This window comes from Prionailurus bengalensis, chromosome D1, assembly GCF_016509475.1.
Source record: "Prionailurus bengalensis isolate Pbe53 chromosome D1, Fcat_Pben_1.1_paternal_pri, whole genome shotgun sequence".
In the NCBI taxonomy this organism is placed as follows: Eukaryota; Metazoa; Chordata; class Mammalia; order Carnivora; family Felidae; genus Prionailurus; species Prionailurus bengalensis.
This window is the reverse complement of record NC_057346.1, coordinates 74,829,571-74,848,266: the sequence shown is the minus strand read 5'-3', so window position 1 is coordinate 74,848,266 and position 18,696 is coordinate 74,829,571. Positions and strand designations below refer to the sequence as shown.

General features: G+C 42.3%; 2 protein-coding genes across 4 annotated transcripts in view; both read right to left on the bottom strand.

Annotated features, from left to right (window-relative positions):
- LOC122484422 (L-lactate dehydrogenase C chain) overlaps positions 1-2,014 on the bottom strand; it is a 42,402-nt gene extending 40,388 nt beyond the window's left edge. Inside the window, exons 1-2 of one of the 2 annotated variants that reach the window (XM_043582387.1) lie at positions 1,855-2,014; positions 1,471-1,605 (exon numbers count right to left, since the gene is read on the bottom strand). In XM_043582387.1, coding sequence (XP_043438322.1) covers positions 1,471-1,596 — 126 coding nt within the window. In that variant the 5' untranslated portion in view covers positions 1,597-1,605; positions 1,855-2,014. The other variant, XM_043582388.1, reaches the window with a different exon arrangement.
- Positions 2,015-6,116: 4,102 nt separating this feature from the next.
- Positions 6,117-18,440, bottom strand: LDHA (lactate dehydrogenase A). 2 transcript variants are annotated; one of them, XM_043582386.1, is made up of 9 exons: positions 18,346-18,440; positions 17,349-17,448; positions 15,173-15,322; positions 12,229-12,346; positions 11,115-11,288; positions 10,501-10,674; positions 9,075-9,192; positions 7,418-7,541; positions 6,117-6,867 (listed from the first exon to the last, which is right to left on the bottom strand). In XM_043582386.1, exons 3-9 carry the CDS (start codon positions 15,296-15,298, stop codon positions 6,703-6,705), a joined length of 999 nt encoding a protein of 332 aa, XP_043438321.1. In that variant the 5' UTR covers positions 15,299-15,322; positions 17,349-17,448; positions 18,346-18,440; the 3' UTR covers positions 6,117-6,702. The 2 variants fall into 2 exon arrangements, with proteins under 2 accessions (XP_043438321.1, XP_043438319.1); XM_043582384.1 differs by lacking the exon at positions 18,346-18,440 and having other exon boundaries at positions 15,494-17,422.
- Between the last annotated feature and the right edge of the window lie 256 nt (positions 18,441-18,696).

Below are 18,696 nucleotides of genomic sequence, written 5' to 3'. Positions count from 1 at the left end.
TGGAAAGACATCGCATGATCACAGGTTGGAAGACCTAATATTGTTAAGATGTCAACATACCCAAAGTAATCTACAGATTTAGTGCAAACCCCTATGAAATCCCAATGGCATTTTTAAAAGAAATAGAAAAAACTCCATGCTAAAATTAATATAAAATCTTAAAGGGCTCTAAATGACTAAAACAATCTTGAAAAAGAATAAATCTGGAGGTCTCATGCTTCAAAACCTATTGCAAAGCTATAGTCATCAAAATAGTGTGGCATTGGCATAAAGAAATATAGACCAATGGAATAGAGAACCCAGAAATAAACTCTCACAGGGGTGCTTGGGTGGCTCAGTTGGTTAAATGCCCAACTCTTGATCTTGCTCAGGTCATAATCTCATGTTTTTTGAGATCACGCCCCACTTTGGGATCTGCACTGACAGCACAGAGCCTGCGTGGGATTCTCTCTTTCTCTGCCTCTCCCCTGCTGGCATGCATGCTCTCTCTCTCTCTCTCTCTCTCAAAATAAATAAACTTTAAAAAATAGAAATAAACTCTCATATATATGGTCAAATGATTTTTGACAGGAATGTCAAAAACCATTCAATGTGAGAAAGGAGAGTCTTTTCAATAAATCATACTGGAATAATTGGATATTTACATGCAAAAGTATGAAGTTGGACCTATGCCTTACACCATATACATAATTAAAATGGATCAAAGATATAAATGTAAGACCTAAAACTGTAAAACTCTGAGAAGAAAACAAAAGTGAAAAGATTCATGACATTGGATTTGGCAATGATTTTTGGATATGACACCAAGAGCTCCTGCAACAAAAGTAAAAATAGATAAATTGAACCACATTAAAATTTTAAAATGTGCATCAAAGAACACTATTAACAGAGTGAAAAAACCATGGAATGGAAAAAAACACTGGAAAATAATATAATTGATAAGAGATTAATACCTAGAATAGAAAAAGAACTCCTACAAGTCAACAACAAATACCCTGATTTAAAATGGGCAAAGAATTTGAATAAATACTTCTCCAAAGAAGATATACAAATTGCCAACAGCCACATGAAAAGATGCTGTGTAAACAGAAAGGAAAATTAAAGGAATTCCATTGTTATTTTATCAAATTGGAACTTGGATAATGAGCATGTAATACTTACAATTTTAAAAAACTTTTTTAAATATAAGCTTCTGGGAAATACGATTTTCACCCATTACTCTTCCAGGAAGGCAAGGTATGGAATCATTTAAACAGAATATTAACGAAATAACGCAATCAATGTGTCTCCTATGAATAAATTTAAGTGGTCTAGCAATGCCTGCCTAGACCATGTACTTTATCACATGGTAAACACCAGGTAAATGTTTCTTAAATTATGTCAAAATCAGATAAGTGAATATATATTTGCTATCAAAAGATTAGCCCTACAACCCTGAACTCATCAACACCTACAAGACTTCTTACTTACCTTCAATAAGATACAAATAGCACAGGCCATGCCTACAGCACCAGTTCCGACAATGGTGATCTTACTCTGGGAGATTTTCTCTTCCCCAATTAGATTCTCAATAAGCTTCTCCTTGACAGTTGACATGTTGAGAACCTGATAGGGATAATGAAATTTCAGTGGAATCAAACTCCCTAAATTGATCACTGTCATAACTACACTGAAGACCTAAGGACCTACCTTTTGGGTTTGCAGAAAGTTGGAACCAAGGGTGGGGGGTCAAGGGGTGTGGAGAGGTAAAGCCAGGACCAGTCTACCTATCAGTAGTAGGGGTTGGGGAACCAATAAGCTTTTATTTCTCCTTGCCCTCGAGCCACCATTTTCACCCCAGTACTAGACACTTACAAATGCTTTGCCTGGCACAACTTAGCCACAAAGCACAACACACCGCCTTTAAGGAAGATTTAAAAAAACAAAAAAAAAAGTAACATCAGAAGAAAAGCATCAAGGACAGCTGAAGTGCGGAGCCCTGTAACGGCTACTCTCTGGACGGCCAACGCACGCACGAACGTCCCCACGCACGATTCCTTTTCGTCAGCACGCAAGCTCCGCCCCCCGCAGGCCCAGGGCAGGAACCCAGGCAGGCTGTTAACTATCCTCCCCGCCTGTGGGGAGAGGGAGGGGGACTTTTCCAGGTGGCTGGGGTTGAGCCCTCTTCCCTGTGAAGAATTCTAGGCGTTCTTTAAGAGTGTGAAAGAGAGGGATATTGGGGTATCGTTTCATTTCCCTCAGCCAGCCTAGGCCTGGGAGTGAGTTTAGCGTCGAGTTTTGGAGACTTCAGGCCCCACTGGCAAAAAGCCCTCTTGGGAGCACCTCATTTTCTTACGTTGGTGCCATCTTAAGACCGTGTCCTGATGACATAGCTTCCAAACTGCTTCCAGATAACTTGCCTCTTTCTGAGAGGGCATGCTGAAAGGACCTGAGCCCCCAAAGACTAAGAATTTAAGGCTGGGCTTGGGAATGACCAACCTGAATTTGACGAGTATTTTTTGATGTGCTTTCTCACGCCCTTGTGCATACATTTATTTGCAGGAATTCAAAACATTATTATTGAGCTCCGAAACTTCAGGACAGAGGGCTGAAATAAAGTTTGAATTAAAGTAATAATGAGGGGCACCTGGGTGGTTAAATCGGAGCATCTGACTCTTGATTTCAGCTCAGGTCATGATCTCACTGTTGGTGGGTTTGAGCCACAAGTCAGGCTCCACGAGCCTGCTTGGATTCTCTAATTCTCTCTCTCTCTCTCTCTCTCTCTCTCTCTCTCTCTCTCTCTCTCAGAATAAGTAATACATGTATACATACATACATAAAGTAGTAATGGAAAGGAAAAGCCATGTGTAATTTTCTAAGGGTGTTCTTAATTTATACCATGAATTTATAACTCACAGAAGGGGAACCAACCTCCTTGGTCATCTTCTGTTGAGTATTTGCATTTGAAATCCTTTTCCATTTTCTGTTTCAAAGCCTATGGTTTGTTTTTAATGTACTTCAGACCATGCAATCAATCGCCCTGCTTAAAACTCTTCCATGGCTTTCCATTACATTTAAAATAACCAATTTTTACCATAACCTAAAAGACATTCAAGATTTGCCTCCTAAAAAAAAAAAAAAAAAAAAAAAAAAGATTTGGCCTCCTAGCTCTCCAACTTCATCTCAAGACATTCTCTCCTCACTCCCCACCAGCTTTTGGACTGCTTTTTCTTGGCTCAGGACTTTTTGCTGTTCCCTATATTTAGAAAATTGTTGGGGCGCCTGGGTGGCCCCGTTGGTTAAGTGTCCGACTTCAGCTCAGGTCAGGATCTCACGGTTCGTGAGTTCGAGCCCCAAATTGGGCTGTGTGCTGACAGCTCAGAGCCTGGAGCCTGCTTCAGATTCTGTGTCCCTCTCTCTCTCTCTCTGCCCCTCCCCTGCTTGCATGCTTTCTCTCTCTCTCTCAAAAATAAACATTAAGAAAAAGTTAAAAAAAAAAAAAAAAGAAAAAAGTGCTTCCCTAGCCCTTCTCAAAGTTGATTTCTCGTTTTCGGTTTGGAACATAAATGGCACTTCCTCTAGCTTTCCTTGACCAATGTATGACCAAGGACCACCTCCTCACATCTCTCCTGTTTCTCTCATGGCACTTTTCACAAACTACCAGCTCCAAGAAACAGGTTCCCTGTAGTAGACAGGAACAGTAGCCACTGTTGGTCCTGTCCTACCACTTGCTTGTATGCTTCCTTGCACAGCAACTCCCCACGCTTGCACCTCATTCACCAGGAGGTTAAGAGGGAGACACTGCTGGCGTGGATGATCATCTGGTGGCAGAAGGAGGTAGTGACCAAACTCCTGATCTGGATGAAGAAAAAGGCTCTTCATTCATACCTACCCAAAGTGCAGGGCTGGCCCTTGAGGTCCCCTGCCTGAGTGGGCTCTCTGGGTGGCTACAGTCCAAACTAACTTAGCCATTTTGCTTGATTGTACAGCTTGATTGTGCGGCAATGAAAATACAGGAGGGGCAAGATCTGTACATTCCAACATCTGCCCTAGTATAAATGCGGTAAAGAATTCTGAAAGAGCATGGCTTTGAAGTCCTGATACTTTGGCAACATGGGCTTCAGTGAAAAACATATGTGCATTTTTCTGTCTATATACATATATATGAACGTTATTTATGTATACATAATATACATTATTATATATGTATAATAAGGAAGGAAGGAAGGAAGACTATGTTCTGAACATCCCATTTGCTTCCCCACTAACTGGTATCTTCTGTAAAATGGAACTAAGGCATATTTAATCCACTTCCCCAAGGTTATTAAGACTAAAATGAGATATTACATTTAAATTTTAAGTCTATTTATTTTTGAGAGAGAGAGAGAGAATGAGCTGGGGAGGGGCAGAGATGAGGGAGACAGAGAATCTGAAGCAGGCTCCAGGCTCTGAGCTATCAGCACAGAGCCCAACGCGGGGCTTGAACCCACAAACTGTGAGATCATGACGGAGTCCTAGTTGGGTTCTCAACCGAGTCACCCAGGCACCCTGAGATCATATTACATTTAAAAGAATCAAGACTTTGCAGAATTGGCCCATTCCTTGCCTGGAACAGGAAGATACAAGGTAATCCTGAAACACTTTTTGTGCCACAAAGGGAGGAAGCTTTAGAAGATTAAATCTAAAAATTCATGGAAGATTAGGTTAATATATCTTTAAGCATGACTTTTCAGCCATGTTGGCATTGACTAATCTAGTCTATCAGATATGAAATGAATAAATGTAAATAAATTTTTTTAGACTAAAGTTGCCCCAAAGTTTACAAGAGGCTATAGGCATAAGTACAGGTTTGTTTTTGTAGTAATTAAAAAGTTCTAAGATTAGGTAGTGGTGGAGGTTGTACAACTATGTGAATTCACAGAATTATACGCTCTTTAAAAAAAAATTTTTTTTATAATGTTTATTTACTTTTGAAAGAGAGAGAGAGAGACAGAGCACAAGCGGGGGAGGAGCACAGAGAGAGGGAGACACAGAATCCGAAGCAGGCTCCAGGCTGTCAGCATAGAGCCCGATGTAGGGCTCTTGAGATCATAACCTGAACCAAAGTCGGACACTTAACGGACTGAACCACCCAGGCACCCCTGCACCCTTTCAAAAGGTGAATTTTAGGGGCGCCTGGGTGCCTCAGTCAATTGTGTGTCCGACTTTGGCTCAGGTCACAATCTCATAGTTCATGAGTTAGAGCCCCGCGTCAGGCTCTGTGCTGACAGCTCAGACCCTGGAGCCTGCTTCGGATTCTGCGTCTCCCGCTCTCTCTGTCCCTCCCCCACTCGTGCTCTGGCTCTCAGAAATAAACATTTAAAAAAAATTTTTTTAATGTAAATTTTATGATGTGTAAATTGTAGCTTGTCTATTTTTTTTAAAGCCTGTGTAAAAAGCAAATCATATTATAGTACTTGTTAAGACTACATAGTTCATTCTTTTCCTTTTACATTTGACACACTGAAAAAAAAAGCATAATTCTTTCTCTTCACTAGCTTTCAGGAAGGAAACTTTAGTGAAAGATCCTGGAGAAGTGATGACAATAAAGTTGTTCTAGTTAACCTCTGGAAGTATTCGGGCCTGAATAAGGATCATAGTTGTAGATCTATTTTGAGGAAAATCTGAAAGTTTTTGAGTGGACAAACCACCAAGACTATTTGGTTTAAAACTGTTAAGTACCATCAAGTTACCGGCCTCCAGAGAGCAAAAGTTCTTAAAAATCTGTGTCTCCCTAGAGTGACAAAGTACCACTGCCTATGTTGTTGGTAAGTGCTATTTTTACATTCAGGTGTAGAATGCCATCTACATGACTTGTAGGGTACCAGTTATGATTAGCCCTATTATCAAGTTATCTCTTAATATCCTGTGGCTTAGCATAGTAAAAGGATTGAATATAATGGAAATGGTACCAAAACAACCTACTCAATCTAGTCATCTATTAATTATATTAAATCATGTTAAACTAAAGTCTGATCATTAGTAAACAACACACCTTAAAAATACCACTGTAGTGTTGCCCATGAATACCCTAATGGGTCCCAATAATGTAATGAGTAAGTCGCAGCTTTATTTATCTTAATATAGTAAGAGAGAAGTCACTGTTCAAAGTTTATTTGATATTTTAGTTGGTTGGTATGACACTTAGATAGTTGGTTGCGTTGTTTATACGTAGATCTTTCTTTTTACATTATATGGCAATGTACACTATATTCTGACTTATATAGGACACAAAATAAGATCCTTTAGAACAGTTATGCACAATACATGCAATACTGAATTTATACATTAGATCCCAGGAGGTGATTGGCTAGAGAAAAAAAAAAAAAGTTGGTCTAGGCATGTTGGGTGAAGGAACCAGAAGTAATACAACACGCAGTAAATACACGTCTGGTTTGAATAGCAACTGCAGCATATGCCACATTGGCAGTGGTGTCTCTGAGGTGGTGGAACTATTTTAACCAACTTAGGACGAGGCAAGATGGGTACCGTCCAGCATCAGGATGTAGCCGCAAGGTTTTGTGAACCATTCCTATTTGTAACTTAGGAAACTGATGTTTTTCCTAGGCCATTTTTAACATTATTACTTGAATAAGAGATCAGATAATAAGGACAATATACACAACCGCCAACTAAAAATCCTGTTGTAGTCTAGACAGTGAAGTGGTACAACATTAGAAAACGTTAAAACTGCAGCTCTTTTTGGATCCCCCAGAGTGTATCTGCACTCTTCTTCAAACGGGCCTCTTCCTCAGGAGTCAGGGTCACCTTCACAACGTCTGAGATTCCATTCTGTCCCAAGATGCAAGGAACACTAAGGAAGACATCATCTTTTATTCCATAGAGACCCTGAAGACAAAATGAAAGATATTTTATGTTTTGTCTATGCATTTTGGGGTCTCCCAAGACTTCCATGCTCTACAAATATGTATGCTTATTTAATACAACTTGGTAAGTAGAAATTTCTTTCCACATTTTCAGTTAGGATGTGATGAACAGTGCAAATCATCAAAATACTGGCAAGATTCCTGTTGTAAAAGAAAATCTAAACTATTGCTGTTATCCATAGTACTGTCACATTTTTATGGATAACATCTTGGTAACTCTAACTTGAGTATGACTTCTTTTTTTCTTCAAAGAAAAAATTTTTCGTTCATGGTCGTGCACCTACCCCAATTTTTTATTAGTCAGTTACCAAGTATCGATGTGGTGAACATAGTACTAGTAGACATTATTCCTAAAGTGCAACCATGTCTCTCCAAAAAAGGAAAGGTGTTAGTGCATTAATTTATTTCACTTAAATCAAGGACTGATGACTAATCTGCTTTCATAGAAGACTCTTTTTTAAAAACCAGAAAATAATGGCATTTAAATACAATGTATCACTACACAGACCTACCTTAATCATGGTGGAAATTGGATGCACCCGCCTAAGATTCTTCATTATGCTTTCTGCCAAATCTGCCACAGACAGTCCAATGGCCCAGGAAGTGTAGCCTTTCAGTTTGATCACCTCATAGGCACTGTAGGGTACAGAAGGTCAGGGAAGGTAGGAAAAAGTAGGGTAAGAGAAACAAAGAACAACAACGCTTTCACTGAACACAGGCTTTACAGCAAACAATGGCACAAAGTTGCATTATATACCTGAGTAATGATTGCCATGTATACCAGGATATTATGAACAGGGATGTTCACAACAGTATTGTTAGTAATAGCAAAAGCCTGGCAACAAGCCCAGTATTCTCCAACAGGGGAATGGATAAACTGTGGTACATACAGTGAAATATTCAACCCAGTGGAATGTTACATAATGGTCAAAAATAACTGTATCTACATGCAACAAAATAAATGATTCTTACAATGTAATACTGAATTTTGGAATATAAATCCAAGATTATGTATGGTATGCTTGACTCAAGATTATGTCAAGTAAGGGATGGGTGGAAGGGTGAGTGGGAGAAGGAGCTCAGAACTCACTCATTTCCAAGTACCAACATACTAATAATTCTAATTCCAACAAACACTACACTTAGTGGACAGCTACTGTCAACGTTTCTTAGGTTTTATTTAATTAAGCGAATACAAAGAGGCCCCTGCCTAAACCAATCATGATTCATTATTCAATTCCATATACCTGAGATCCACACATGACCACATGGTTTATAATAAGTAAATAATGCCACCAAGCATGAAAGCTTCCTTGTTTCAACAATTTCTAAGAGTTAATATTTACATTTTAGTACCATTACAAATCTAGACGTTCCTGGAAACTTTATAATCATTTGGATAAACAAATGTCTCTATTCATAAAGCCCATAACAGGAAATTGGATTTAAAAGTTCTTATTCCTGGGGTGGGGTGCCTGGGTGTCTCAGTCAGTTAAGTGGCTGACTCTTAATTTCGGCTCAGGCCTTAATCTCATGGTTTGTGGGTTTGAGTCCCGCATCGAGCTCTGTGCTCACCGTGCTGAGCCTGCTTTGGATCTCTGTCTCCCTCTCTCTGCCCGTCCCCCACTTGTGCTTGCTCACTCTCTCTCAAAAATAAATAAATGTTAAAAAAAAATTCTTATTCCTGGGGCACCTGGCTGGCTCAGTCAGTGGAGCGTGTGACTCTAGATTTTGGGGTCGTGAGTTCAAGCCCCACATGGGGTGTAAAGACTACTTCACTAAAACTTTTAAAATAATAAAAACTTCTTGGGGCGCCTGAGTGGCTCAGTTGGTTAAACATCCAACTTCGGCTCAGGTCATGATCTCACGGTTTCTGGGTTTGAGCCCCATGTCAGGTTCTATGCTGACAGCTCAGAGCCTGGAGCCTGCTTCAGATTCTGTATCTCCCTCTCTCGCTGCCCCTCCCCCCCACTCACACTCAGTTTCTCTCTCTCAAAAATAAACATTAAAAAAAAAAAAAAGTCACATGCTCTACCCGACTAAACCAGTCAGACATCCCTAGAAAAAAGTTTTCTAACAAGAAGTACTCAAATGCTATTAAACTTCCAACTTTAAAATAAAAATAATAAATTGTAATCTTCTACATTGCCAAACTATGGAATCTATTACCTGTCAACCACCTGTTTGTGAACCTCTTTCCACTTTTCCTTATCTGCATCAGTGCCTAAGTCAGGGTGCAGATTCTTCAGGGAGACACCAGCAACATTTACTCCACTCCATACAGGCACTACAAGAAATAGCATAGAATATATTTATTTCCATACATCATCCAGCAGACTATAATAGCACTCCAGCCAGCCTTGCTTCAAGTTAACTCACTCCTTGTTTGCTGACTTAAGACCCTTGATCTTTAACAGAACTAATTTACTTTCTTTAAGATTTGCAGACCACTGGCCTTAGAGAATAAAAGACCAGAACTTTCCCAGGCCACAGAGGCCAGCAAGTCTGTTTGAGGTCACCTCACCTTTCTGATTAGCCCAGCAATCTTTCAACAAAATGTTTTTCTTTTTTAAGGTCACACAAATGACTTTACTGACCTCCTTTTGTACATCTGTAGACCTTGCCCTCCTTTGTAGAAAGAACAGAATACTCTTGCACAACCCCTGGGTACCAAGGAACCAGACCTTCTTGCACAACCCCCCACCCCCAGCCCCAGGCACCAAGGAACTAAGACCTTGCACAAACTCCAAGCACTGAGGTAACTCTGTAACTGGCATCATCAAATCTGCATGTAATCAAGAAATGTCACAGACCACTGCATTCCCTTAACCGATTAGACACCTTCAAAAATCTCTGGGCCTGGCAGAAACTTTGGAGTTGACTTTTGGACAAGAGTCTGCCTTCTCCCCACATGGCCCGCCTCCTGAATAAAGCTCATATTCTTTTTCCAGTCAAAACTCTGCTCTTGAGTGCTGGCCTTTTGAGCAACAGGCTGCCAAACTTGGGTTTCGGTAACAAGACTAGTTATTTTGACCCATTTTTCTAATCCTCATTTCTTATCTGAGGAGGATTATCTGCTTTTGGTAGATGGTAAAGACTACCAATGCCCTTACTCTTAGATTTTCATTGATTATATTATGTGAAACTAAGAATTTTCACCATATTCTGACCTGTTTTCCTAACCTATTGGGATGTTTAATCCTATTTGAAATATAAAGATAGTATGAGATCGTAAGGGGAATTTTCTTGGTATAAGTAACTGAATTCAACTGTGATAGAATTTTTCCATGCACTCCATTTGGATTGGTTAACCTTTTCACAGCCTCACAGTTCAAGTCTCATATAGACAGTTGTGATAGTAAATGACTGAGATCATCCTAAGAATTATCATCTTAAGTAAAAGAAATTTCATTCCCCATCCCCCATGCCATAAGAGGTCACATAAAATAGCTAAAATCTGAATAGACAGATTTTTAGAAATCATTCTACTCTAATGAATGGATATCTAATTTCAGCTCTGATTTAATAATAAAACTTCTATCAATATCTTACACAATCTTTTTAAAAACAAAAATAGAAAATAAGTTATGCTTACCACTAGAGTCTCCATGCTCTCCAAGGACCCACCCATGACAGCTTAATGCGTGAACTCCCAGCCTTTCCCCCATTAGGTAACGGAACCGGGCTGAATCCAGATTGCAACCACTTCCAATAACACGGTTTTTGGGAAAGCCACTAATCTTCCAAGCCACATAGGTCAAGATATCCACTATGAAGAAAACATTTAGGCAAAAATATTAGGTAAATCATTAGATGATGTTTGGCTACTCAAGATACATGGCTCTGTAGGAATCTCGATATTGATCATAACCAATCAGTATTTTTGTCAATATTTTTAAACCTGTATGTATAATATAGCAAATTCATTAAGTATTCAAGAAGTGTAGTATAATGAAAATAAATTGTGCATCAAGAACACTTTATTCATACCCTTTTCCCTTATCGAAGATCTTCTCGGGAAAATAATTTTTAAGTTCTAACTACATTGAGGGGCACTGTACCCCTTTACTATGTTAAATTTAACTATTTTACCAAATCCATTCACAAGAGGAAAATGAAAAATACGAGAAATAAATATGTATATACAGAATATGACATATGCCATCAGTGTTACTCAAGCTCATCTATTTGTGCAATTAAAGGTCTCACCTGGATTGGAAACAACAAGCAACTTGCAGTTTGGGCTGTATTTTACAACATTAGGAATGATGAACTTAAAGATGTTCACATTACGCTGGACCAAATTAAGACGGCTCTCTCCCTCTTGCTGACGTGCCCCAGCTGTGATAATAACCAGCTTGGAGTTTGCAGTCACATTATAGTCTAGACAAAGGGGAAACAAAAACCAGATTAAGGCCTTAATCTCTTCCATACATTTTTTTTTTTTATGGGCAATTTTATTAGTGTTTTGTTACCTCCCTTACTTCCTTTCACGCATAGGTAAATACAGATAAATGACACTAATGCCACCCCTCCCCCCAACCCATGACTCCTTTAACTTTTGGTTTTTTCACTGTGGCCACCTAACATGGAGGAAGAGTACATCAACGCCTTCCTTGTATTCTGGTTTAGACTGTGACTTTATATAACCACAGTTGGGAGGAGCTGGAAAGAACCAAGTGAGACATTATCCCCCAATTTTTTGCCACCTGAGCTCAATGCTCAGACTCTTCCATACCCCTATTTCTACTTAATTACTTTACTGTGATCATATCAGCACAGAGATAGGCGCCTTTTTTTTTTTTTTTTAAGCAAAGGCAACTTTACACTTATCAAGATCTTGCTTCTAGATACCCTATGGCACAGGATGGTTAACCCAGCCCATAGATAAGTGGTCAGTGATTTTCAGGTGTCAAAAGAAACACTATTTGTACACATGCCAGGTTTCCTGACTAGGGCTCGTAAGTGTGAAAAGTCTGAACCGGCTCATTTACCTTATTCTCAACCTTGTCTTAGGGTCTGAAAGGACGTAGGGGAAGTTTAAATTTATATTTATATTAAATTTAAATATTTGAAGCAATGTGGTTAAATATGGACCCGAGAAGCATTACTAATTACATTCTAATTCAGATGCTTTCCACATTATAGACTATTGGGTTTCCATTACGAGAAATTGAAACTTTGGTATAAACAGGTTGCCAATGCAAAATGGCTCAAAGACTCTTTGCTCCTATACGAAAAATAAATCTTTGAAAAAGGATTTCAAGCCTGATAAAAAAATCAAATCTAGCATAGATCACAATATAAACTTGTTGAAATCAACCTTTGCCAGAGACAATTTTTGGTGTTCTAAGGAATAGGCTGCCATGCTGGAGATCCATCATCTCTCCCTTCAATTTGTCTTCCATGACATCAACAAGAGCAAGTTCATCTGCCAAGTCCTAAAAGATACAAAATTTTTAGTCAAATAGAAAAGAGCTGCTTCCAAATTTTAGAAAGGGATGCAAAATTTCTATGTTTCTAGCATAGGAGAGCTCTGCCACTTTATTAGTATCAGGACATACCTCAAAGTAGAGGCAGGCCCCCATTTAAAAACGGACTCACGGGGGTGACTGGGTGGCTCAGTCAGTCCAGCATCCAACTCTTGATTGTGGCTCAGGTCACGATCTCACAGTTCCTGAGATTCTCTCTGCTCCCCCCACCCCCTCCACTAGCATGTGTGTATGCTCTCTTTCTCTCTCAAGATAAATAAACTTTAAAAAGTGACTCACAGATGACCCATGCATAGGAAAAAGTACCGATCCTCTCTCTTCACCAGAGCAACATTTTTTAAAAATTTATTTTCTTTACATTTATTTATTTTTTGAGAGACGGAGCACAAGTTGGGAAGGGGCAGAGAGAGAAGGAAACACAGAATCCAAAGCAGGCTCCAGGCTCTGAGCTGTCAGCACAGAGCCTGACACGGGGCTCGAACTCACAAACCGTGAGATGACCTGAGCTGAAGTTGGATGCTTAACTGACTGAGCCACCCAGGCGCCCCTTCACTAGAGCAACTCCTGCAAGCACTCCACCATTCAACTGTGTGGTAGCAGAACACTAGATGGCAATGGTTGGAATAACATCCAATTACATAAGACTGCTCTGTTTGGTCTCTCAATTTTACACATTAATTTTAGGCCATTAATCATTACATAAGTGATGTTGACCAGTATTAAGACTTGGAAATTAAAAAGTGATATTCTGGATCATTCCTTTATATGTTTTCCATATATTAACCAACATTAACAGTGTTCCATGAAGACAGATTTGTCCACTTGCAAAATAATATTGGTGAAAAATATCCTTTCAGTTGAATCTGTAAATGTTTATAGGTGCATCTCAGATCAGGAGCACCAGCAACAGATTTAATACACATGGGGTGTGAACTGTTATAACCAAGTAAGTTATACTAGCTGAGCAACAGATCTACCCCCCCAAGTCATCTGTAATATAATAACCTTATACACACCTGAGTTAGAGGGCATAGGTGTGGAAAAAACAAATGGCATCAATTCCTGATCCAGTGGAAAGCCGTAAAAATTGGTGCAGGTATCCCCTGATTGTCAGAAGTTTGCCTTATGCCACTTCCCTTTTATTTTTTTATTTTTTTTAATTTTTTTTTTTCAACATTTATTTATTTTTGGGACAGAGACAGAGCATGAACGGGGGAGGGGCAGAGAGAGGGAGACACAGAATCGGAAACAGGCTTCAGGCTCTGAGCCATCAGCCCAGAGCCCGACGCGGGGCTCGAACTCACGGGCCGCGAGATCGTGACCTGGCTGAAGTCGGACGCTTAACCGACTGCACCACCCAGGCGCCCCGCCACTTCCCTTTTATAAAAGACCTACCATTAGTACCTGTTTTCCCTAACTGAAATAAATCCAAAGAGGATTTCTGCCTTTAGGAGATAAGGCAAAAAAAACACAAAAAACAAAAAACAGCATTCAGTGTTTGTTTTGCAGTGAGCCCTTACAGAGGCAGCACATATCCTAGTTACCACCTTGGTTCCTTCCACCTGATGAACCAAGTTCCTCAGGAACTTTACTCAGCATCTCAGCATCAAGCTGCCATAGCTTTGAACTTTGTGAGCATCTGTACCTTATCTCTATTTTGTGCATGCATTAGCAAGATGTGTCCTAAGGTATCAGAAAATCCTAAGGTTATTGTTTGGGTCTGGGAATGTTCAAAACTTGTCCACATTAATTAATGGTAATTGCTTCTTTGCTTTACACCAGGCTTCCGAAAGGTTTCATAGGAATGCTCTCCTTTCAGATAGCGGGGGAAACCTTTATACTATGTGGCCCCTCCTAAGAACACATAAAAAACAGCCTATGTTGTTACACAACCTCTGCATAGCTCATTTCTGCCTTCGGTTCCTTATTTCAATCCTTTCCTGTTCAAAACCCAGAATTCATCATTACACTCCCTTATTAGTAACTCCAAATCTAAACTTAAAATATTTTAATATTGTAAGCTGCCTCAATTTCTTTTTTTATATAAACCAGGCTCAACTACTATAAAACATATTCTTTATTCATTCTCAAATTATCTTTTGCTATCTAAATTTTAACTCCATAACCAAAATTATTATTCAAGGTGAGGGGCACTGGGGATTTTTGTGGGAGAAAGACTTAAGATTCCCCACATTGTGTAATTAAAAAAATTTTTTTTATTTTGAGAGAGACAGAGTGAGCGCAAAAGCAGGTGAGGGGCAGAGAGAAAGAGAAACAGAATCCCAAGCAGGCTCCATGCCATCAATGCAGAGCCTGCCTGACGTGGGGCTCGAACTCACCAACCACATGATCATAACCTGAGCAGAGATCAAGAGTGGAACTCCCAACCAACTGGGCCACCCAGGCACTCTCATGTGATTTTAATTTTACCAAATGTATGTATCATTTTCAATTCAAAAATTACTTTAAAATAAAGGCATGTTTAACTTAAAGATATAGACTATGTTTTCATTTGTAGGCAATTCATGCATGTTAATACAGCACAGTGAATTTAAGGATCTGTGTCACCAGCCTTATAACTTTTAATGTTTTTAGTACAGATACCCTTTCGGTATAGCATCACATTACTAAAGTTTGTTCCATATAAAGTTCTTCAAATGAATGCATGAACCTAAGTATTTGTATATACAATGTAATAATGCGATTCTTGGAGGTGTGGGGAGATCGTTGGGGTCAAGGTATCCTTGGCTTTCAGAGTGATGGGCTTTCACTTACCTTCATTAAGATACTGATGGCACAAGCCATGCCAACAGCACCAACCCCAACAACTGTAATCTTATTCTGGGGGGTATGGTCTTCCTTAAGAAGATTCTGAATCAGTTGATCCTTGAGAGTTGCCATATTGGACTTAGAAGCAAAAGGAATCTATAGGGGGGAAACACACACACTGTCACTGCATCCTCTTTAAATTAACGCTCATTAACCAAAAGCTGTTCTAAAAGAGGGAAGGAACAAACCTAAAGATGGCCAAAGGGATACTGAAAGGCCTAAAGCCAGGGTCTGGTCTGGCTAGGATCTTGGTGTAAAGGATCTCACCTTGGCGTGGAAAAATAATATTGACGTTTGGGTGTAAGTATAACTTCCTGAGGACTCACTCATCTTGATTTATTAACCCCAAGCGGGGCTGCCTTTCCTCACACAAAATCGCTGTGACTGCCTGCCCAAATGTACTCCAATCACCAGTCCTGCAAACCCTCAAAAACAGTAGAGAGAAATGTGCGGAAGGTTCCCATAAATGCCTCTTGGAACCACCGCGACGCCGTAGGATGTTAAAAACAACAACAACAACAACAAAAAAAAACCTCTGCTCATGCGCACTCACTCCTTCCTCCAGCCCCAGAAGATGGGGCGGAGATCAGACCAACAGCTCTGTTGGCAGGGAACCCTCGGGTTTTCCGCCCCTCCCCCACCCAGCCCGGCGCGACACTTGAGCGCATGCTCATTTCGAGCGCTGGGCGGGGACAAGGGTAGAGCCTACAGACCGCGGCTTTCGAGAGCTGGGTGCTGGCGCAGAGGCGCCAGTCTGGAAAGCCCCGCCCAAGAGCGGAAATAATTGGGAACTGTCCTGCTCTTAGGGTACAAGGGAGAGAGCCACGAGGCAGAGAGCCCCGGGGTGGACTTTAGACTTAACTAGTGCCCCAGCTGGCAGCCTCCCTGGCCGCGGGCAGAGCCAGACTTTAAATCGGAATACTAGACCCAAGGAGCTGTTAACCAACCGGGAGGGAGGCGCCTCGTGTGGTTTCTGCCGTGATCCATGTTGCAAAGGCGTGAGGCCCGATATGAGGAAATTTTGTCAGTACAGGAAGTGCAAAAATAGCTGCAGAGGCCTGGAGCCCTAAAGTTAATAGATACTTGGTGGAATCCTCCATTCCCAGTGTCGGGGAGGGGGCCTTCGCCCTGCTAATCCAACCCTGCACTGCATTCACTGGAAAGATTATCACAGGTTGCATCCTGAAGCACCACGTCTGGTCTTGACACCACCCCAAAGGGCAAAAATATCCGAGAGGACTTCCAGGCAGGCAGCCCAGAGTCACTAAGGTGGAATCAGATCTCTCCGTGTAAATCACTGCTATTTCTAGACCTGGCCTCACCAGAACCTAAACCTTGGGATCCAGCGCTCCCTTCAACGTGGGGGCACGAGTGAGGGACGAGCACTGCAGAAAGTGGGTCTACTCCCCCAACTCTGCCACCCACTCTGTGACCTCAGAGATGCCCTAACCCTCTCCCAGCTTTAGGTTCCCCCATTTCTCAAGACGAGGGGACGGTACCAGATAGCCTGCTCTCAAAAGACCATCGGCAGGAGGGCTGAGACTCTTCCTGCTTCATCTTTGCATGCACCGTGCCTTGCGTAGCACCCGATACATCAGCATCTGCTTAATAAGTGTAATTTGCGCAAAGAGCGCCCTATAATCCGCAGGCAGTAGCCGCCCCATGGAGTCCACCTCTTGAAGAGTCCCAGGGTTAAAAAGCGACCCAAGCAGCGCTCCGCGGTTTTCGACCCCCTCCCTCTATCCCTCACCCGCGACTGCTGAGGGTTTTTAGGCTGGGTGGGCTCTGGAAATCCGACCTCCAGTTCTGCGTTGTTTGCCTATTTTAAGCCCGGAGGTATGCCCCACCCTTTAGATCTGTCATTTCCTTGTCCTTCTGCATCCACCTGGGCTTTCAGCCACAGGATAGCTGCGGCCACCTCGGTTCCCCAGCCGGACCAGAGGCCATGGTGCCCACTTAGAGCAAAAGCAGAGTGCGGTGACCTCCGAGTCCACGTGCGGATCCTGCCTCCCCCCGACTCCCCGGGAGCAGAGATCCCTTCGCGGACAGCGCCGAGCTAGCGAGCCGGAGGCAGCTCGCTCTCCTGACCCTCCCGCGCAGTGCGCTCGGGGCCCGACCGTACCGGGAGTGCACGTCGAGCAGGCGGGCGTCGGCGGCGCGCGGTGTCGGGTCCGGACTTGGCGGCAGTGGCTCCCGTACTCGGAGCTGGGCGCGGGAGGGGCCTTAAATGGAACCGGGAGGCTGACGTCAGGGGGGTAGCCGGGCGGACGTGCGGGAACCCACGTGTGGGTCGGGCTAGGGGCGGGCTCGAAGCCAGGCGGGGCTGTGGGGAGGCTCAGGCGGCGCGCGCAGCGGGACCGAAGATCTGGGGACAGACCCACGTGTGCCTGGGGACCTAAGGGGCTGCCGGAACCGCGCAGCCTCCGGCCACAAAAGCCCCGGCCCTCTAGAGCCACCAGCCAGTCAAGTCTACCCTCCGGAAAGGCTTAATCTGAATCTTCACCGTTGTTTCCCAGTTGACCGGAAAGAACAGCTTCTGGCCCGTTAGGCACTCAACAATTTGTTGGAAGGGGGGGAATGCCTAGCACGGCATCAGTCTCTTTACCTAGGTCGAGTGGTTCCCAAAACTTGACGCTGCTTCCCCACCCCCCACCCCCCTTTGCTCAGCCTGCCTTCCTCCTCCCTATCTTCTTTAAATCTCACCCATCATCTGGTTTCTCTCTGTCTCTCTCTGTCTCTGTCTCTCTCTGTCTCTCTCTCTCTCTCACACACACACACACGCACACACACACACACACACACACACACACACAGAGTTAGTATCCGCCTTGTCTCTGCATCCGCTGAGCTGTGACTCCTTCAAACTGGCTTGCATTAGACACGTGTGTCACTTTGCTCTTCTACCTGACAGCGATTCTTTCAAGGGCATGGATCAGTCTACTTCCTCCTTTGAACCTGGTACCAACTTGGAGTCCAGTTCTGAGAAAGATCCATACTTATGGGTCTCTTGGTTTTGAAGGGAACAAGCTAACCTCAGCTCCAGAAAAGCAGGGTATCTGTCTAGCATGTTGTAATAGTTTTCCTATTGCTCTAGGAATCCCAGAAACCTAGGCTCTCACCTCAAACACACAGCTGGACAGGCTGAAGGCCAATCACAAATTCTCCGTTGTTTCTCAGGGCAGGGCTGACTTCTCGAGGTTCCCCAGTCTTTGCAACAATATCCTCATTCAGTCAGGGTTGGGCCCCTGCCTGCTTATCAGATGTGACTACAGCTGCTGGCAAGAGGGCAGAGTTCAGAGAATGGAAGGTAGGCTGGGGAGACAGGTAAGAACTCAGGAGGAGGACCTTGGGATGACCTCTAAAAATAATCTGGGTGGAAAGTTTACAGCTCCCTAAATTAAGGCACATAACAGCTCACTCCAAACACAGCTTCCTTCTTCTTATGCAGAACAATATCCTCTACTTAACCC